This window comes from Cajanus cajan, chromosome 4 (genome assembly GCF_000230855.2).
Source record: "Cajanus cajan strain Asha chromosome 4, NIPB_CcT2T_4, whole genome shotgun sequence".
NCBI lineage: Eukaryota > Viridiplantae > Streptophyta > Magnoliopsida > Fabales > Fabaceae > Cajanus > Cajanus cajan.
Window position 1 is genome coordinate 11,737,420 of NC_138520.1, and position 22,887 is coordinate 11,760,306.

Sequence of the window (22,887 nt, forward strand, 5' to 3'; positions counted from 1 at the left end):
CGCATGGGAAAGTCTCGGTGTTTGAATCGTCGATTTGGGCGTGTTATGCACCCCAATCTTCTTGCGTAATTACTGGTTTCTTAAGTGCTTCCAATTGATGTATCGAGTTTGCACTTGATTACCAGTGATCTCATTATTTGATTAACACGCACATGTTAGGTTTCCCTTTTTATTCTTATTTATTATTTACAAGGAAGACATATTATCTATATGAAGTGCAAAATAGGATGCAAAGGTGATTGAGAAATTCAACAAATATCATTCTCATTGATTTGTTTGTTTAGAGAACACTCTTTGTACAAATCTTTCGGTGCACTTTGACGATGTTGTAACAGGCTACAAAAGCTAATGCTTGAATAAGTCCCTATAGACATGCTTGCTCGTTCGTTGATTTGCAATTAGTTCTTATTTCTTCTCAGATTCTCTTCTTTCTATTCCCATCAGAAGTAACCGTCAATAGGATCTTCGGGTTTACCACTATTTTGGTGATTGCCAAAATTTTCATCTTTATTGACGAGGTTGATGAGTCAGAGAAGAAAGAAGCAGTTTGTAGTGATTTGATAACGAATTGGAGGTGTAAGGGAGCTTATCATCAATTTTTTTTAAACTCCCTAGGTTCATGATTTCTCTTTCATCAGGGGAGTTTTCTTTAGCTTTCCAAACTATGTTCTTTTGAAGCAAATTCCTTTTTTTTTTGTTTCAATTTACTTTTTTGTGTGCCTCCTTTTCGAAATTTCAAATAATATCCTATTTGAATTGAGGAATGACATCTTTCTAGATTGGAAGAAGTCTGAGAAGATGTAGACTTTGCCTTCTGTTGAAAGGATGTCAAGAGTCCAAAGTCTAGTAGGCCTCCTTAGTATAAGAGCACACGATTCTTGTACTTTAGAATGTTCTCCTTTCTCAAAAATCTTTGCATACTATGTGCCTTCCATTTTCTAATGAATGCTAAACTAAAAGATGCATGATATTTGTTTTCTGCCTAAATTTTATCATTTTTTTACTAAGGTTATGATGCATGATTTTTGCTATATATATATTTATTTGTTTTTTTTTTTTGAAATAAACTATCCTATATGATGTTTTGAGGTTTAGGTATATAGAAGGGAGTTAAATTTTTTTTTCATATTTTTTTTATTAATATCTATTTGTTTGTAATTCTTATCCATTTGAAATAAATAAACATAAACAAATGCAACACACATATGCTCAAACAAATGTACACCCGCGAACAGTCACGTTTAAATCCTTGGTCTGTGGTCCCTACAAGAAAAGTGCATTGTATAGGACAGTTCTAATCTCACTGGTCTTAAGGCCCCCAAGGTGCCCCCATTATAGGGACCCAGTATCTCTGTCACCGTCACCTGGAAAACTCTAAGGTTTGTCGTAGTATTTTGGGCTAGAGTAACCGGTTATCACCTTGAGTGTGATTTTCGACAAGGCTCGCAGGCTCCAAGGCCAAACTTGGGCCAGTCGTACGTCAACCACTCCCTATGCTTATTACCCTCATGCCCCCGGGTGTAGGGGGAACTGTTGTGTGCAAAGGATTGTGTATAATTTTATTCAAACAGGTGCAGAATTTAAACAAGCAAACAAATATTAAAGCCAAACAAATAAAACAAATAAAATAAAGGGGAAAATATTTAAATTATTATTTTTATTTTATTAACTTCATCAATTAAATGGGCCTGACCCTCTTTAAACGTCCCTAGTGGAGTCGCCATCTGTCGCAATTCGAAAATTTTTGATCTCGCGACCTATGGTTTAGACATCCTTTTAAAGATCTCATCAATTAGGGAATGCCCGGACACCAGACTAATCCCTAATTAATGGTTTTGAAAATAGGTTCATGGAGTCGCCACCAATGTTTTACTCAAAATATTGGAAAAAGAAAAGGTTTTTTTAAAAGTTCAATAATGACCTTGATAACCAGAATTGGGTTCGGGGGTCGGTTACGTGTAGGGAAGATATTAAGCACCCCTACAACGCCCTTAATCGGTACCCTATGATGAAGTTAGCATTATAAACAATAATAATATAAATATTAAATTCCCTTTTATTAATGACTATTTACATGCTTGAAATTTAAATTATACAATTGACCCTAAAATGTCTACATGATTGCTTTTATTATAATAATGTTTATCAAATATAAGAAATAAAAGGGAGAGAAGAAGATTGACTGAAATACCTCTTGAATGAGCTCTATTGAATCTTCAAATATGGAGATTTTAGGTGCTTTGTGGCAACCTTTCACACTACAATAAGCCTCACAAAACTCAAGAAATACAATAAGAGAGAGAGAGAGAAATTTCGAGCTCTAAAGAGTTTTGGACGAAATTTGAGATCTTTGAGAACTGTACCCGAGATTTCTATCTATAGGCATCATATGTGGGCCGGAATGGCCCGTTCTGAATTCAGAACGGCCCGTTCTGGATCCGAACGTTATGTCTTAATTTTGCACCCTAGAATGACCCATTTTGAAATCAGAACGGTCCATTCAGGAAACCAGAACGGTCCGTTCTGAAATGAGAATGGCCCGTTCCGGGTACAAATTAACACTAAACTCCCTTCCTAGAATGGCCCGTTCCAAACTAGGTTTGTTAGGTCTTTTAACCTTTTGGAACGGCCCGTTCTAGTTTAGGAATGGCCCATTTCAGACCAAGTTTTTAGGCCCTTTGATTGGTTTGGAACATCCCGTTCTGGTCTGGAACGGCCCGTTCCAACCTACAATTGTTAGGCCTTTTAGGAGTCTCGGAAATGCCCGTTTCAATTCAAGAACGGCCCATTCCGGACTTGGGAACGACCCGTTCTGATTTTGGAACGGCCCGTTCCAGGTCACTAAAAATAGTTGATTAGGACTTTTGGGCCCTCTGATGTCTTATCTTGTTGTTTGTATGCCCCCGAACGAAATTAGGTGTCTACAGGGGGCAAAAATGTCTGCTTACCATGAATTTGCTAAGCTAATTGTTCTCTTATACCTATGTCAACTATATCTAAATGAGCATTTACACCATCCTTTGTCTTCCCATGAATTTTTAGAAGTGCTTCAATAACATTATCACAAACATTTTCCCCCAGGTATGAAATATATACAATGTCTAACATCTATACAATGTTTGACATCAAGTATCTTCCAATATGGTAGATAAAAAAGTAACAACATTTTCTTCCATATGTATTTATCAATTGGTTGTTTTTCATTCTTCCCAATCACCACAATTAAATTCTTCACCCATTCATAAACTTGGTTACCAGTTGAGGGTGTTGGAGCTACTTCATTTTTCTAAAGACCATTAAATGCTTTCTTTAATCCGTGTCAATGATGATTACAACTAAGAAATCTTTGATGTCTTAGGTAAACTAGTTTTCTTTTATAATACAATTGATGGTGACATGTGCCATTTTCACATATAGGGCAAGCTTTGTGTACCTTAACATTGTAATCATTTAAGTTGTCATAAGTAGGAAAGTCATTGATTGTGCAAAACAACATGACACACAGCTTAAAAGTTTTGCCAAAAAAACCATCAAACACATCAACTGCTTCCTCCCACAACATCCTCAAATTCTCAACCAAGGGTCTTAGATAAACACGACTATCATTTTCTAGTTGTCTTGTACTCAAAATCATCATACATACCATCACATATTTACACTTCATGCACAACCATGAAGGTAAGTTGTAAATAACTACCAATATAGGCCATGAACCATGTTTACTGCTTAGGTTACCATATGAATTCATCCTATTTGTAGCAAGTCTAAGCCTAAGGTTTTTTGGATTTATCTCATCATTTCCTGGTTGTCTTGGACCTAAAATTATCATAAATAACATCATATATTTAATCTTCATGCACAACCATGGAGGTAAATTGTGAATCACTATCAATATAGGCCATGAACTATGTTTATTATTTAGGTTTCCATATGGATTTATCCCATTTGTAGCAAATTCAAGCCTAAGGTTTTTTGGATCATTGCCGAAATATGGAAACATCTAATCTATTTTTTTTCATTGCAAAGAATTAATTAGATGCTTCAGTTGTCCATTTTTCTTTCATCCATTTGCATGTCACCTAATGTTTTTGGTATCATGGACATTAGCAAATAAATGCTTCAACCTTGGAAAAATAGGAAGATACCATAATATCTTCGTAGAAGGACCTTTGCTCACCCCACTTTTAGAGTCACTTTCCTTTAGTTTGTATCGTATCGTGATACCCCACACTGTAGACACTCATGTAAGCTATCAAACTATTTTTTGTACAAAGTGCAATTGTTGGGACATGAATGAATTTTTTTTTACACTCCATACCCATCAGACATTATCTTTTTTTGCATTATAAGTATGTGTTGGCAACGTGTTACCTTCGGGAAGCATGTTACTCAACAACTCAAGTAATTATGTGAAATTTTTATCAATCTATCCTTTTTTATTTTAAGATTGATCAATATTAACATGATAGACAATCGTGAAAAACTAGCACAATCTGGATACAATGGTTTCTTAGCATTAGTGCACAAACTATCATGCAAATGTGTGTGTTTGAAAGAATCAGGCCCAACATCACAAATCATGTTCTCTAATCGATCATCGATCTTTAAATAGACTTGTTCTTTTGTGTTTGATGAGCTTCTATGCATGGCATGTCTAATAATTCACCACACCATGTTTATACTATGTAGTTTTTTAGAAACCCATCATACAAAACATGTATAATGTCTATTGGTTGACTTTGCAAATTGAAACAATTTACACAAGGACAGTATAACCTTCCATTACTATCTATAATATTCCTTTGTGCAAACTAAAGAAACTTTTCCACTCCATTCTCATATTCAACACTTATGCGTAAACATTTCATCCAGAAAGATAATTATTTATACTTGATTAATACCTAAAGGTAAAGTCTTATAAATTAAATTTGACAAAGTTTTGATAGTATTTTGCATTGGTCTCTAAGTACACAAAATGAAATTGATGACATCAATTTCACCACAATTAAGCATGTACCCTGAGAACAACAAGAAATATAGTCAATTGAAATCTTATCAAATTTAAAATGAGACTTAACCTCTCTCTCTCTCTCTCTCTCTATCTCTCTCTCTCTCTCTTTCTATATATATATCACTACAAGAAAAAATAGAGTTAACGTGGGTTATTTTTGGCATTACCCGCGGTTAAAACCTCCGGAAAATGCATTTCCTGCAGTTGTGATTTTCGCCGGGAAAGCATCCGTGGCAAGCGATTTACCAGCGGTTTTTAACAACCCCCGGAAATGCATAGAATACCCGCGGTTTTGAAACCCTCGTTAACGACATAGTCTACCAGGGGTTGTAAACCCCCGTTAACACCATCATCAATTTTGACTGTTAATTTACTACGGGCTTTAAACCCCCGTTAATGTTGGCACATAACCTGCTGTTTATATAATTCCATAATTTATCAGGGGTTGTGAACCCTCGTTAATGCCACACTATATTTTTAATATCTTGTTTGTATTTGTAATTTTTAAATCCCTGTAGCTTATAAATGGTTTTTAACCATGTATAATATTTCAATCTATATATAAATTTTGAAATGCACAAGTTATATAAATATTAAAAAATAAAATGAACAAACAATCCACAAATTTAATATATTAATAAGCAAATGTACATAAACAAGTCATCCAAAAAAATTCCTAACAAGCAACATCCATAGTTTAGTAACATTCAAAATGACTTTTTAAGAAGTAATAAAAACATATCCAACAAAATATTGATTTTCCTAAAACAAAAAGGTCAACATCTTTCCCTAACAAATATATCCCTATTTTCTATCTTGAGAATTTGTTGGAGAATGATTAGGGACATTAATTGGTTGTGCACTTCCTTGGTCAGATACCTATAATTAAATATAAAACTTAGTTAGAAATATAAAGTATATTTTAAAATATTTATAAAATTAATTCAAATTTAAAATATTACCGGTGAAGATTGAAATACAGGCAAGTCAGGAAGCCTTTGCCTTGATAATTCTGTGCAAAAAAATTCATCATTGTCTCAAATCTTTTATTTTGTTCCTCTATTTTCTGATTTTGTTCAGCCATTTGTGATTTCAATTCAATAACCTGTTTCAAAAGAAAAATCAACACAAATAAAAACATAAGTAGAAATGAAAATCATACCAATATTAAACGTGACATTTTATTTGTTTTCTTCAAAACTTTAAACCACAATAATGTTTTAATTATACAGATAGTTGACAACATGAAAAAAAGTCTCATAAATTCCAACAAGATCACCAAAGTATACCTAAAATATTACAAACTTTGTTAAAATTGACTTCAAATTAGATCTACAATGAAAAATTCTTATTATACAAATATTACCTTTTTAGGAATCAAAAGAAGCTAAAGCACAACTTGGGAACAATAAATTAGGTGATTATCAAGGAGCACAACACAATCAATGATGTTTATCTAGATATTATTTCAAGAAGAAAGACAAATATGAAATTAGAAAGCAAGAATTATAGAATGGGACATAAAACTAATCTTTATTTTAATGAATAACATCTAATTAGTTAATGATAAATGATTTATGCAAGTAGGTACCATTCAATATTCTAATTTTTTGAGATCCAAAGAAGCTAAAACAACAATTTAAAGGAGTTAAAACCTAACATTGAAATTCTAAAGGAAATTGTAGCATACTACTAACCTCATTTTGTAACTCTCTACAAGAAGGAGAAAATGAGGATATCCCACTATATGAGCGTACAGTGTGTCCAAACACACGGGATGGGCAAGGTCCTAATCCTAATCCTCGAACACGTCCACAATGTTCTTGACTTCCTAAAGTTTGAGCTAAGGAATCTTGACTTGATATGTCTTTTGAAATGCTTCCACTCAATTCATATGATTCAATTTTTTCCTACATAAAACACAAAGAAACATGTTAAGTTAACCTCAAAAAAATATTGAGCATTTTTAGCATTAATATAGTTGAACTTACTCCAATTTCTTTGGCTTCATCATTCACGAATTCCCCATTAGCATGTTTATGTGTTGCTATCCATATTTCTCCCCTACTAACTTTGCGGCCACACTCTAATTCCTACAAAATCCAAAAAAAAACAAGAATTATATTTAAAAAAGAGAAAGTATTATTTCATTATTAAAAATTAAGAAGCATATGCTTACCATCTTTTGCTTCTTGCGTGCAATGCTCATGGAACCACCTGTGTGGGGAATTGTTTGCTTTTTTCTATTCTCTTTATTTTTTTGGGCTTTTTCCTAATATTTGACATAAAAACAATTTGTAAATACAAGTAAAAATCAAACATAAATTAAAATTTAATTTTACCTTAGTTTTTGAATCTAAACGATAGTCTACAAAAGATGCCCATTGATCTTTATTTAATCCTTCTGGGACCATTGCAATCAATTGATCTCTATTATGAGTTCCATCATCCCTTTGTTGCCACAATTCTTAACGATGCTCTCTCTATTTTATGTTAAGTGATTTGAAGATATAAGCCACGTGAAGATCATGCTCAACTTCAAACTTAGCCTTCAAAGTATGCGACGATCAAAGTTAGAGACAATTTGTAGCACAATTGAATATATAATGTAAGTAAAATGCATAACCACTTACTTGAATGATGTCCTTAAGTACATTTTGCTTGTAGTCTTTAGGAATCTTCTTCCAACTAGTATAACTGATAGGGAATACATCAGAGTCTCTTGCAAGGTGACCTAAGAACCTATTTAACAATGCTCCACTATCTGCAATTGCTTGGTCTTCATCATTCCATTCTACAACAACCCTTTCATTAGAAGGCAACGACCAAACATCATTCACCGTAAGTGACTTTGTGTTCTTTGTGCCTTGGTCATCTAACAAATTATCAAATATGTTAAAAAAAATTAATTTAATGGTATATTTTTATTTATTGACCCAATTGATTGAATAAATGTTGCTAAACTAGGTCATACAATAATCTTGTAAAATGCTTACCAATCACATCAACTGTCTAGGCTCTCTTACGAGCTATAGGTTGCGATTTTTGAATTTCAATGTTTTCATTTGCTTCCACTTCACTATCAAAGTCAGACTCTGGTTCATTACTAAGTATAGGCTGAGAACCAAATGGTGATGCAAGTGAAGGTTGAGAATCAGGCTTAGAAGCATGTGTCGGTTGACTATGAGATTGAGGTGGATGTGTAGGATGAGAATCAAATTGAGATTCAGGTGGAGGTGGCAGATTTAGTTGAGGTGCAGAGTTAGTTTTGTTGGTGGAAAATAACCTCAACTTTAAGGTTCCTGTAAAGCCATGAGAATAATAAAAGTTAAGAATCATATCACATGCAATTAATGTAACTGAATATTGAAAACTAAATTAAAATGTGACGTGAGATATCTTACGAGGTTGACATGTCGGGGAAGGTAATGTTCTACATTGATGTACAAGTGGGGGTGGAGGTTCAATACTAGGTTGTGGATGATGTGCATGCAACAAAGGTGTTGAGTTATTTTTTTTTCAATGTGTTAGGCTTCTTTAAGGTTCCTAACAACCAATAAATATTATAAATAAAATATTAAGGTGTTGTATTTAAATGGAAGTTTTTAAAATATTAATAATTAGTAAGGAAACCTACTTGTGTGAAGTGTGGAGGAAGGGACTGATCATGTAACGGATAAATCCAAAGTTAACCAGCATGGTGATCCAGCTATGTTCCGTCAAAAGAAAAGGCAGCTGGCTGGTGAAGCAGCTACTGATTCAGCCACTAAACTGGCGCAGTTTGGTACAGTAGGAGGCTTGGATGATGTGCATGCACAGCATGTTGGTGCAGCAGGAGCTGGACTGTCTCCACCGAATGGAACAGCTCATACTGCACATGCACTGTTTAAAGGGACTTCTAATTCCAATGCTGGACAGCAAGGGCGTGAACTAGCTAGTTGGTGCTTCTCCAGCTCAATCATGCGATGATGCCACAAGTAACCAAGCTGCTGATGTAGCTGTTGTTGCAACCTCAAAGAACGTCCTGGTCAAGGCTAATCAATTAAACATATTATCTCTTTCAAATCAATTATCTTTCCATTCATTTTTCTTTCCGAGTTTACTACTTTTCTTTAACTTTTTTAATTGCTTTCTTTTTTTACCTATCCTTAAATTTTTTTTTTCAATTTCACCTACCAATCAAATGCTTTCTATGAGTAATTGGAGGACCCACGATTAGTTAAAAGGCATATTTCCCTTTTTGACAGTTGGATCACATGATCTAATGCTTAAAATTTAGAATTGTGTTGGAGAATTTAGACTAGTTTAGTAGCTAGGAGCCAAGAGAAAATATTCTGAGAGGACAATATGCAGCATCACCATGTTTTAGTGAAAACAGAATTGAAAATGACAAGCTTAACAATATTGGTAACAAACACTGTATCAAAAGTGTTTACAACAGCTCACACACTTTGCTCAACCAACCAAGCTAGACCCCTTAGATTTCAATTGCTCATTTAAGTTTTAATGAGAAAAATGGTGAACACAAAAAAAAAAGTATATATTTCTTCAATTTATATTGACCTATCAATAATGGAGAGAATTGTTTAACACGTTTTATAAATGAATAATTTGCTAACTTCCAAGGCAAGATAAATGAATAATTAACTCATAATTTTAATAAAAGCTTAAAGTTGTGCCTTGAGATTGGGGACTCTACTGTATTTTTTTATCTCCCACTCTCTCTCTCACTACTGTTGAAAGGTTTTGGGGTTCTGAGTTTTTTTCGGTTCCTTCTCTTTCTCACGTTTGTGAATGCTGATAGGTTCACCAATTTCTGAGTTTCGAACAACAAGTGCAAAACCATCTCCTGAGAAACACAGGTTCAAAACTCACTGTCCAATTTCAGCAACCCGGTGCACAAAGGTACTACAAACTGATACTAGCGAATTGGCTTGCAGTTCCCTGATGAAATGTGTGAACTCTGTTTCTATGCACACAATACGTGTTTAACCGATCCAAATGGATCAACATCGTGTGATCCATGTGGCCTACCCCATCTAGTGTGATAAGGCCTTTTGTTGTTTGTATTGTCACTACCCACAATTATATATCAAACTCTTAAGAAAGCGAGTTTGAGCATAACTCAAAACCGGTTTCTAAATTGAGGATTACCCTTACAAACCAACGTATACATATAACTAACCAACAAATCGAGAACGCTGAAAAGAACAACATCTAAGCAACACATATATCATACTCAAAAAAGTAAAAACTAAAGCATAGGGTTTGCTGATGAAGTAATACCTGCTGCACTAATAATGCAAAACACTTTCACATTCCACTCTCACAAAGTTTGGCAATTAACAGTATTGTCACATCCCCCTGTTTCTTCCTTGTACATGAATGTGCTCCCCTGTTTGAATACCAAACAAGTATAACAGGGCTAAAATATAAATTAAAACTTGGAGACTTTGGTTTCTTTTTATAAAATTAGTAAAAAAAAAAAGATACATATATTATTGCCACCCAACTTCACACACTAAGTCTGAAACCATATTGGTAAAGAATCTCTTAGCTAAAAATATAGATTCTTTTTGTTTTCGCATTTTAATGACATTAAAATATTTGAGTATGTCTAAAAAAGAATGATGTACGTAAAAATGGAGCAACAAAGGGCACCAACTATTACCTTCTATGTTGCATCTCCAGCAAAGCAAACAAAGGTACTCTCGTTTGTTGTACCGTGAATTAGGATCGTTCACCAGCTAGGTCAAAATGGAGCAACAAAAGATTATGAAACTGAAAGTGAAAATAATCCGAAAAAACCCCAAATGAACAACGATCAGGGAATTTTTCCAATATTAAATCTCAAGAGTGTGAGTGGAAAACATACCTTGTTCGGTGCTATAGAAATCGCAGGCAGTCGGAGAACGTCGAAGAGCGTCGGAGAGGGAGGCTAGGTCATTTGCATTTTTCTGATGAAGGAGTGTTCTTAGTTACAAAGCCTTACGGTCTTCAAATGATAAAAGATGAGCGGAAAACATACCTTGTTCGGTGCTATAGAAATCACAGGCAGTTGGAGAGCGTCGAGGGAGGCTAGGTCATTTGCATTTTTCTGATGAAGGAGTGTTCTTAGTTACAAAGCCTTACGTTTTCGTGAGAGAGGGAAACCAAAAGATAAGTGAGAGGGAAATGAAAAAAAAAATTTATCATTACAAAAATAAAAAAATTAAAAAAACAATATATTATTAAAATATACCAACGGTTTTAAATTTTAACCCCTGTAACTTAATAATACTTAACAAGGGTTATTGAAACCCCAGTTAATTACTTATGTTCCCGAGGGTTAGCATAACCCTCATTAAAAAACCCAGTTAAATACATATTTTTTGGTAGTGTATATATATATATATATTAATCAACTATAAAAATGTATATCTTTCCATACTGTCCAAACGAACAATTCAAAATTCAATACAATGATTATATATTAATTATATTCAATCTCAAAATTCAACACATTGTATCACAAGGCTTGAGTACCAAAGCACAAGAACAAACTTGAGAGCAAGACAATGGTTCAACATTTTTGCTCGTGTTGGCTATTGGACGCGAATAAGAGTGTTCGTCTTAGTCATGGTGGTCACTAGAACCATCAAAAGTGTCAATTGAAGGAAACGTTAGAACAATAAATAGTAAGAACGTGTACAAGTTCATCAGAGAGAAAGAAGAAGAGTAAATAGTGAGAATACGAATGGGTCCATGCCCTCTTGTGTCCTAATAACAAAACATTTTATGGTGGGTGACGATTTATCCGTCATAGAATGTCAACTTTCTATGATGGATAAGTCAACACTCGTCATAGAATGATTGGAATTGTGACACCAATTCTACCCAGACAAATAATGTAATTAAATGAGGACGAAATTCAATTAAAAACTTGCAGGTAAAATAGGTTCACATATAATCTGCCGCTAAACCTCCAATCAAATTAAAACAAAATTATGAAACATAAGATTTGCAATTGTATCTAAACAAGAAGGAAAAATTAAATGAAAATGAATTATAAATTCCTACACTAATCCCATTGCCCCGATGTCATATTATCAGAGCAAACCCATCACTTCAACTCTCAGACCCCATTACGTACACAATTACTTAAAACAAACATAAAGTACACGGGTGAGAAAAAGAAACATTCACATGTACGATACAAGGAAAGAACTCAACTCAAACATAGAACCAACCCTTATGAAATTCATAGTAGAAACCAATCACAATAATATTATCATTTCACATATCCATCAACTAGTATCATCATACAACTCATGCGTAATGCTCATGTTCATGTCAATGCATATGCAATGCAATCTTCTAAGAAGCATCAACTTAAAATGGCACACAATGGACAAACTTTGTCAATCGATCTCCTCAGGTACCGCCACACATGGCCACACTATTTACACCACTTATGATTGGTGTCACAAAGTTAATCACCAGTTATGGTTAGTGTATAAATATTGCATCCCACACTGTTTACATCACTTATGACTGGTGTTACACTGTTAATCACCACTTATGACTAGTGTATAAGGATACATCCCCTTTGAATCACTATACTTATGGCTAGAGTAAATGTGTATGCAACGTACACCAATGCTCATGCCATGTCACCTCATACTTTCATCCTTTCTATCAATGCCAATGCGCACAATTGATAATAATAAGCCACATTCAGCCACACTCGTACATCAATTCATCCAAACACACACCATCCATACTTAATCGTACCATAGCCATCTATGAACACCACACAACTCACAATCATCATCAAACACATCAATACACATAGCACATATATAAATTGTGTCGGGCTTCACCAAGTTGTGCCCGACTTTAAGCCAATATAGAGGGTACATATATAGTTTTACACCTGGAGAAATTATAATTTTGCCCGACGCTAAGAAGCCACAAAGAGAACTAGGTCTCTCTCCTACCCGGCACCAGGAATTCACACCCGGCACTAAGGAGCCACAAAAGCACCACCACATTATCATGCCCGACGTGATTCTATCTGGGCTTCGTATTCATCAATATGAATGTAAGCCTGACACTAACGCATTTTCCAGAAAATGCAGTACGAACAGAACATCCCCAAGAGATCATAATCAAACATGGATGCATCCTTTTTCAATCCAATTGGTTAGAAACATTTATTTTTACACAAAAACACATTATGTAACATCAATTCATGGATTCACATATTGATTAACAAGATCCTAATTATTTAAGAACCTAACCCATCGAGACATTCCAGTGAATTCAATTAACTGTCAAATCTTCAATTTTACCATTTCATATAATAAACATGTTCACAAGTTAATATAGAACCTAATTAAATTGTCAATTTCAACTTTAGGGATTTCTCCCACTGCCCATTCTCTCTTATAATCCCACATATGAAATACTCATTTTCCCTCGTACCTTATTATGTTGATCTAAAACAATTGATGCAGTTTTGGGATGATTTGAATACTTCTCCTTAGAGTTCCTTCCTTCTCCTCCTTCTCTCTCTCTTAATTCTTCCAGAATGCCAAAATGAGACAGATTTCTACTCTGCCTAATCCTTTCTCATAAATTCACTGAACCAGGTCAACCTGCCCCATTTTCCCTTCTCTCATTAAATTAAATAAATAAATATAATAAATAATTTTCCATGTATAAAAATAAGAATAATAATTCTCAACGTAGAAAATAACACTTTAATAATAATATTATTAAAAAATAGGACGTTATAGGAATAAAAGACTAATTAACACATTATTCTATGATGATTATTGACTTATCTACCATAAAAAGAAATTTTTATGAAAAGTAAATTAACACCTTTCATATAATATTTTAACATATGTACAAATATGTCATCACACTACTTTCTATGTCGTGTGGATAACACTTGACATTGAAAGTTTATCAAGAAATATATATTTTTCACTAGAGTGAGATATGTCACGAGTATGCGACATGTCACTATAAAAAATTCATAAAATAAAGACTGGTATAGGGTTTACATTTATTAGAACACTATAGTATCTAATTTTAAAACTCCTTTAGAGATTGAATATTTTTGTTCCTAATTTTGTCTGTATAGTCATTGAAAAATACGAATCTAATTAAAGGCTACATTATCGGTGGCTAATGAACTAAAAAAATATTTATTTATTTGGATACAAGTTTTTCAGTCTATGACTAAAATGCTATTAGAGGCATAGTTTTCGGTAACCATTTGCAAACTTAAGACACATATTTTAGTCTCAAGATGCAATAAAATTAGAGACAAAGTTTTTAGATTCTAACTTCTTGCAACAAGAGACTAATTTTTGAGCATTGTTAACTTGCTTTGTATAGCATGCTTTTAATGTCTAATTGCACACATTAGAGATCAGTTTATCAGTCTCAAATAGAAATATTAAAGACTAACTTTTAGTCACTATTAATTTATTAGGTACCAAAAAAATTGGTCTCTAATTGGAATAGTCTAGAGACAAAATTCTAGTATTAACGGAATTTAGAGATTAAAAATTGAAAATAATTTTAAAGAATAGTTCAATGATCTCTAATTAATATATAGTTGTAAATTATTAAAATAATATTATAAATACTTTATAAATAACTAGTATTTCTTTAAAATTATTATTCTATTAAATTATATAAAAAATAATATTAAAAATATTTTATAAATAACTAGTGTTTTTTTAAAGAATTATTATTCCTATTTTACGTCCACTAGTTTTTATCATTATTTTATCTTTATTTTATGAATCAACTCTATATATTAAATACAAATCTTTATGTTGTGTAAGAGATTTTTTTAATATTTTTCTTTGATAAGAAGAGTTTTTAGAGACTTTTTAACTTCTTATCTAATTTAGTATTTATTTATCATTTATTTATAAATTAAATTTTAATATTTTAAAATAAATTATCAATAAATAAAATAATATTATACTATAATATAATTTATTTATCATAAATTTAAAATATAATTTATATTTAAAAACATCTATTTATATAAATTTTAAATATAATTTATATATTTAAATATAATGTTCATTCACATATATAATTTATTATAAATTTTAGTTATATATAATAAATATTTAATTTATATATTGCACATATTAAAATAGTAGTATACTTTATCACCAAAAGTTATTTATACTTCATTATTCATGTGGACCCGTGAGTTCAATCTGAAAGTTATATCTACTTTCAGTATTCTTCTAAATCCACCCATTATTATTATTATTATTATTATTATTATTATTATTTAATATATTAAATTAAAATTATAATAATTATCTTGAATCAGAACATATAAGGTGTCGTTCTTCAATAAAAATTTATTAAATTTTATAATTTATAATTTTTATTTAGTTTTTAAATTAAATTTATCCCAAAATATAAAATATAATTTATATGTTTAAAATATCTATTTGTATAAATTTTAAATATGTTAAAATATCACATATATTTATATACATAATTTATTATAAATTTTAATTATATATAATAAATATTTAGATTGTGTATTGAACATAATAAAAATACTAGTATTTAAAAAATAAGTTATTCAGAAATAATAATTATTTCTTTTACCATAATATAATTTGTATGCCTGATGATTACTTTTAGTATTTATAATATTAGTAGCATAACCTAGTAATATATAAAATTTAAAATACTAACATTAAAAACAATAAATAAAATTTAAATATATTAACGTCTTAGTTAACCCGCAAAATATGAGTAACACTTTGAGAGTCAAATACACTCTAGTTAAATATGACAACTAAATTCGAACCCGCAAGTATTTTTTCAACCTTAACTTGATTTTGATGGAAAAAATTCACTTTTATCATGTACGAATTTTCTTCGACTTTAAAAATCTAAATTCCAAGTCCTAAACACACATATATAATACAATATACAATACACACATAAAAATATAAGATATAAATTAATTATTTTAATAATTAAATAATTTGAAATTATTGTAATAATTAAGTAACAAACTTCAAATTATACATTTAATTAAATTTTATACTTCAGGAATTATTTAAATAGTTTTTTATCACTTTAGAGACTATTTAAAAGAAAAAGTAATATTTTCAATAACGGTTTATTCTTTTCTAAATCTATTCAATTGAGAAATTGGGCAAAATTCTTCTCTTGGAAATTCCATCTAATATAATAGAAATTGTTGATAGCAAAACACTTTAAAGCTTATGCATAATCTATAACAAATAGGTCAGACCAAGAATTAGCTTACGTCAACACCCTCTTAACCAATTACAGTAGAAACTCTTTAAATTAATAATGTCAGGACTGGAGAAATTTATTAATTTAGAGAGTTATTAATTTATTGATAAATTAATAATTATTAATTTAAAGAGGATGACAACGAAGATGATACAACGAAGATGATACAGTGTCTTTAGAGTCTGTTACGCGAAAGGAAGCACTTAAGGCGTCGAACACTTTTCACAACTTTATGATACAATACAAAAATACAACACCTGAGCTATTGGATGCAATAAGAAAAGTTAGAGATGAGCTCCAAATAACTTGAACTTTAAAGAAAAACAGATAACTATTGAATCATATTTCAATAGAGTGTAATATATTTTTTTTCAGTTTCTATGAATTATTAATTTATGATTTTCTTGGGACCGAAAATTATAAAAGGATCTCCCGAAAAATTATTATCTTATTATTTTATCGAGTTTTTCAATTTTTTACATTGGCCCAAGTCGAGACCGGACAAATTTATTATTTTAGAGAGTTTATTAATTTACCGAGTATTAATTTAAAGTGTGACACCCTTACTACCCCAACCCCAACACATATATTGTAATAATATAAACTAAGAAAATCAAATTTTCAAAATAGGTAAAAGGGTTCACATGAAACCTTTAGAAACATTCTTCAATATCCAAAATATTCTGAAAGTGAAACTTGGAAAATAAAACGTAAGAGGTTACAAAATATTTTCAAAATAATAGGTTCAACTCCGTATTCAAATACAATTCATGTACTAGAAATTCACTGCCCCGATGTCACAATATCAGAGCATACCCATAAATCAACTGTTGACATTCTAGATGCCACTCATAGCCAGATCTTCCTCACCTAAAATATCCACAAATTGTACGGTGAGAAAAGAAAATATCTATATGTAAAACACATAAGGAAAACATAACATAATCTCATCATTATTCATTACTTAATGAAATATTCACAAGCATTTATGTATATCATAATTAACAATCCTTTATCATCTTCACATCTCAATCCACAATTTCATCAATCCATCACAATCCACACAATCTTACACTTCACACTATGTCAAGGTCACGCTACCCATTTAACAATCTCAGGCCATGCTCGCCCCTGATATAACACTGTGCCAAGGTCACGTTATCCCTATCCCAGGGCCGTGCTCACCCCTGACATGTTAACCAAGGTCACGATATCCACGTAACAATTCAGAGTCGTGCTCACCCCTGATATAACACTGTGCCAAGGTCACGTTACCCCTAACCTAGGGCCGTGCTCACCCCTGACATGTTAACCAAGGTCACGATACTCATGTAACAATCTCGGGCCGTGCTCACCCCTGATATAACACTGTGCCAAGGTCACGTTACCCCTAACTCAGGGCCGTGCTCACCCCTGACATGTTAACCAAGGTCACGATACCCATGTAACAATCCCGGGCCGTGCTCACCCCTGGTCATAGGTGTGAAGAACCACAATCACATTTCATTCACATTCCACACAACATCTCACAGTTCAATTCCATACCACATACATAACAGGCAAGTCCAACAAAATAAGGGTTTACACACCTTTCGAGCAATTTACATCTAGATCATCAATTCTTATCAAATAATATACCAATAACATTCATAAATTAATATTATAAATAATGGAATTATCAATTTAATATAACTTTAACATAAACAATAAAACCCTCAATTCTTTCAAAACTTACTCACAGGCACTTTTCTACAGTTTCGTTCTCCCTCTCAGATCATCATTCTTATAAATTAAATATATATTTCTAATCCTCAACACATACAAAATCTAATGGTATCATTAATTCCTCAAACAGAAATATTTCAATTTTTCCAAAGCCTAGCCTACAGGCACTTTTCTATAATTTCGTTCTCTCTCCTAGAGCATCATTTTTACAAATAAATCATATATTCATAATCCTAAATTCATACAGAATCAAATAAGACCAGTAATTCTCCAAATAGAAATAATTATAAAATTGCTCATAATCCTAATGGATTCTTCCTCTACCCAATTCTCTCATGTAACTCTACATATAAATAATTCCCTTTTTCTCCCGTACCTGGATAAGCAGCAGTTGAAACTACAACAGGGATCTCTTGGTCTCCTCCTCTAAGTGCCCCATGGTCTTCAGAGAAGAAGAGGGGAAGAAGAAAGAGCAGAAGAGAATAGGAAGAGAGAATGAGAGATGTGTGAAAATGAGAGGTGAGGGGCGCTATTTATAGGATTTTAGGCTCACCTACCGGAACGGCCCGTTCCAAAAGTGGAACAACCGTTCTGGACCCTTCAAATCTACGCAAATTTTTGAACTGGAACGGCCCGTTCCAAAACCAGAACGGCCCGTTCCCAATCCCAGCAGAACGGCCCGTTCTCCCTCCGGAACAACCCGTTCTCCAAACCAGAACGGCCCGTTCTCCCTCTGAAACGGCCTGTTCTCAAAATCGGAACGACCCGTTCTCCCTCCAGAACGGCCCGTTCTGCTTCTCAAATTTTGGGCCTTTAACTTATTCCAGAACGGCCCGTTTCACTTTTGAAACGGCCCATTCTGGGCAATGAATTGGGCCTACGGCCCATTGAAAATTGGGCTGTTACATAAAGAGTTTCTACTGTATAGAGAATCTCCAACAAACAAGGGCAAAAAGCATACATACTGAGCGAACATGTAAAAAAAAAACTGCTACAAACCAAATAAATGCAACATAGATATAGAATCAATAAAGAAACATACATTATGAATGTCTTCACAGTAGAACCACCCGATTCAAACTTCAAAGCCTTCAATATATTAACATCCATGTTAACAACTTTCAATACCAAACAAACAAAAGTTACAAAAATCAGCAAAATCAAAGCTAAAGTCTGCACAACATTACAACCATCATCAACTCGCTTGAAAGCTTGAACTAATTATGTGGCAGTTACATTAAGAGTTAAGGACAAGGGTTATGGGAAGACTTTTTTCTTTCCTTTCATTAATTGATGTTGACTTTTGCCGTATTGGATGCTTTGGACACGTGGACCCTTGGTCTCAAATTCTTTGAACTAGTTGATAAGAATATCATATCCTTAATTGATGAACGTGCCTATATGTTGGGGACATATATTCTTAAAGGCACTTAAGAGTATTTATATATACCAAGGTTATTTATTTGAAATAAAAAACCTAGAGCAACAAAATTTAGAAGTGTTTTCAAGGATACTACTACTAGTCTTAAAGTGTGTTTGACAAAGAGAAAAGAAGTATATGAGAAATAGAATGAAAAAATAAAGAAAATAAAAATAGATAAATAAAAATAAGTTAAAAATAAGGTAATTACTACTGTTGAGTAATTGGACATATGATTCACTTGAGCTATAGTGAATACCAAATATCTCTAGTAAAATTAATTTTATCGGTTAAATTATTTTTTAATAAAATATGTTAAATTATTCACCTCGAACACGGAGATCGAGCTCGATATCCAAACACTACATGATATCGGTTAACACGCATGCCCACGGTCCATTGGACCACAAGCAATCATAGGCCCAGATCAACCCTATTCTCGTTTAGGGAGAAAACCCTAATTCACACCAAGGTACGTGTATTATATAAGAGACCCACACATCTACAAAGACTAACTTTAGCATCGTAGTCTCTTTTGCAAGTACCACCCCCATCTCGGCATGACCGACGCACCCAGTAGGAGAGGCTCATCAATCTCATCGGAGTGGTCGCCCCTTGACCAATCTCAGGTGAGAACATCTGGCTCCCACCGTGGGGCAGATCAAGAATTCTCTTTTCGGCCAATCTTATAGTTTTCACTCGAAGCCATAACAGAAGAGTGACAGACGAGGAAGATCTGGACGTATCAAGAATGGAAGGAGAAGCGACGCTAGTTGTGACAATTAATCAAGCAGGTCGACCAACTGCAACAACAACACACCGCGGACCTGGAGAACATGCACACCCAACATGAAGCCAGGTGGCGCTACGGGAAGAGAACGAGCACATCCGCGCTCAGCTCCATAAATGACCTCCAAACCCACCTCCTCAGCCAAGCAACCACCATGAGGAGGAGCACCAGTCGGTTTCCCCACCACTGACAGCGCACATGACAACCACTCATCGGTCAACGACGCATCGGTCACGCGTGCTAACACAAAGATCAGACCACGAAGTCAGCAACACGCTGCCAGGCTCTAGCACATCAGACAAGCGTCCTTCGTCATCCCTTCGTTGATGGCATTATGGAAACACCCCTTCGGATGGAAGCCCCTGAATATCGCTTGTATGATGACACCACTAACCCAGACGAGCACGTCGATATCTACGTCACACAGCTGAACCTATACACTAATGACGATGCTATCCTGTGTCGGGTCTTTCCGACCTCATTGAAAGGCCCGACACTTGCTTGGTATACCCAGTTGCCAACAGGATCGATCAACAATTTCGATACCTTGGTAAGACGATTTACGGCACAGTACGCAACAAGCCAGCCTCACCACATTACATCCGCTGCCTTAGCCAACCTCAGACAGGGCGATGACAAGCTGCTACAGAAATTCATGGAACGATTCGACAATGTCTCCATTCAGATCCGTAACTTGAATCCCGAAGTCACCCTACACGCCATGCTCATGGCACTGAAGCCGGGCCCCTTTGTTGACAACCTCTGCTAGCGACCTCCTTCTGACATGGATGAGTTATGCGCTCGGGTCACTGGATACATCCAGATGGAAGAACATACTAAGTTTTACAACCAAGTCTGTGGAATGTCGTAGGGGAAACAAGACCAAGTTCACAAGGATAAGTTGAGAATCTCCAACGACAACCAATTTAAAAAAGTGCGACAAAACAAGGGCGAGAATTACGACTTCTACACTCCCCTAAACACACCTCGGGTGCATATACTGGAAGAAGCCAATAATGTCGACCTGATCAGCCTACCACCACCCGGGCATAGTCCCAATAGTGTTGACAAGATAAAGCATTGTCGCTACCACAGAAATTACGGCCACACCATCGAGGAGTCCTAAACACTCAGGGACCGCATCGAAGAACTTGTCCAAGGGGGACACCTCGGGTAGTACGTCCAGCGGTCCCAGTCTTAGAGAAGCAGCTACTAGGGGCAGGGTAGAGGACGAGGGCGAGACTCCAACTCCATAGTGGACCAACCTTCTAGATCCCAGAAAAACATCGGCAGGATAGTACAGGCTGAGGTAAGTCATGACACAGAAACCCCTCCCTTACGAGGAGTAATTAATACAATCATAGGTGGATTCGCTAAAGGAGGCCCAAGCAACTCGGCATGCAAATGACACCTACGGAGTATCAACATCGTTCACCTTGACACCTCAACTCTGTAGCGCAACACATTGCCTGTTACCTTCACAGATGATGATTACACCAACATTTGTGCAAACCAGGACAATCCCATGGTCATCGCGGTTGAAGTAGCCAACTAGGAGGTCCACAAGGCATTGATTGACCAAGGAAGCTCGGCTGACGTCTTATATTGGCCAACATTTCTGAGGTTAGACATCCCCCATACTCTTATCTAACCTCATACCGAACCCCTAGTCAGTTTTGTAGGCGAACGAGTCGACACTCGTGGCTACATAGAGTTGTTGACAACCTTTGGAGCACCCCCCAACTCCAAAAGAAGAATGGTCATATACCTCCTCGTCGACGCCAACACATCATACAACATCATCATAGGCAGGATGACGTTGAATCAACTCGAAGCTGTAGTGTCCACCCCACATTTGGCGATGAAGTTCCCGAGGACCAACAGACAGATAATCTCCATTAAGGCAAATCAAAGAACAGCTCAGCAGTGCTACGCCGAAAGTTTGAAAACGTCGCCACCAACTAAGGAGCGGCGCAAAGGTGACACCCCCATCGTGGTTCACATAGCTTAGGCTAAAGTCACCAACCTCGATCCAAGGTCAGAATCCAATGAGAACTGCTTAAATCCTATTGACGATTTAGTCGATTTTCTAATCGGCAAACTACTAGAGCAATGCACAAAGATAAGCCAACGGCTAAACCCAAAGCTGCAAAAACAACTTATGGCTGAGATCTCTAAAAATGCTGACCTCTTCGTATGGTCAAGCACCGACATGCCAAGCATAGATCCTAGTCTTATCTGTCACAGGTTGGCGATCCATAAAGAAGATAAGCTAGTGGGTCAGAGAAAAAGAAAAGTTGGAGGAGAAAGATGAGAGGCTATCACGACCGAGACATAGAAACTGATGAACGCAGGCTTCATTCGAGAAGTCAGATACACCATATGGCTGGCCATTGTAGTACTCGTCAAGAAGAGCTCAGGGAAGTGGCGTATGTGCGTCGACTACACCTACTTGAATAAAGCCTGCCCGAAAGACGCGTACCCCCTACCAAGCATTGATCGGTTGGTTGATGGAGCCTTCGACCATGCTCTTCTCAGTTTCTTGGACGTGTACTTGAGGTACAATCAGATCATGATGTATCCACCAGACAAGGAAAACACAGCTTTCATCACCGACCAGGCCAACTTCTGCTACCG

General features: G+C 34.7%; 2 protein-coding genes across 3 annotated transcripts; one reads left to right on the forward strand and one right to left on the reverse strand.

Annotated features, from left to right (window-relative positions):
- Positions 1-3,243: 3,243 nt before the first annotated feature.
- On the reverse strand, positions 3,244-15,308 carry LOC145956705 (uncharacterized). Of its 2 annotated transcripts, XM_083072245.1 has the most exons (11): positions 13,478-15,308; positions 10,887-11,138; positions 10,683-10,758; positions 10,298-10,406; positions 8,008-9,035; positions 7,645-7,886; positions 7,191-7,560; positions 7,003-7,104; positions 6,709-6,921; positions 5,974-6,116; positions 3,244-5,890 (listed from the first exon to the last, which is right to left on the reverse strand). In XM_083072245.1, the coding sequence occupies exons 7-11, from the start codon at positions 7,218-7,220 to the stop codon at positions 5,788-5,790; spliced, it is 591 nt and encodes a 196-aa protein (XP_082928371.1). In that variant the 5' UTR covers positions 7,221-7,560; positions 7,645-7,886; positions 8,008-9,035; positions 10,298-10,406; positions 10,683-10,758; positions 10,887-11,138; positions 13,478-15,308; the 3' UTR covers positions 3,244-5,787. The 2 variants fall into 2 exon arrangements, with proteins under 2 accessions (XP_082928371.1, XP_082928370.1); XM_083072244.1 differs by having other exon boundaries at positions 10,298-11,138.
- A 5,276-nt stretch (positions 15,309-20,584) lies between these two features.
- On the forward strand, positions 20,585-21,019 carry LOC145957162 (uncharacterized). Its single transcript, XM_083073379.1, has one exon. The coding sequence runs from the start codon at positions 20,585-20,587 to the stop codon at positions 21,017-21,019; it is 435 nt and encodes a 144-aa protein (XP_082929505.1).
- The last annotated feature ends 1,868 nt before the right edge of the window (positions 21,020-22,887 follow it).

Bases quoted from the DNA above. Each gene is read 5' to 3' on its own strand.
- LOC145956705 (XM_083072245.1), bottom strand. From the start codon at position 7,220: ATGAGCATTGCACGCAAGAAGCAAAAGATG. The intron at 6,922-7,002 runs GTAAGTTCAACT...TGTTTTATGTAG, and splicing joins ATGAAGCCAAAGAAATTGGA to GAAAAAATTGAATCATATGA. The intron at 6,117-6,708 runs GTTAGTAGTATG...CTTTTGAAACAG, and splicing joins GTAGAGAGTTACAAAATGAG to GTTATTGAATTGAAATCACA.
- LOC145957162 (XM_083073379.1), top strand. From the start codon at position 20,585: ATGGAAACACCCCTTCGGATGGAAGCCCCTGAATATCGCTTGTATGAT.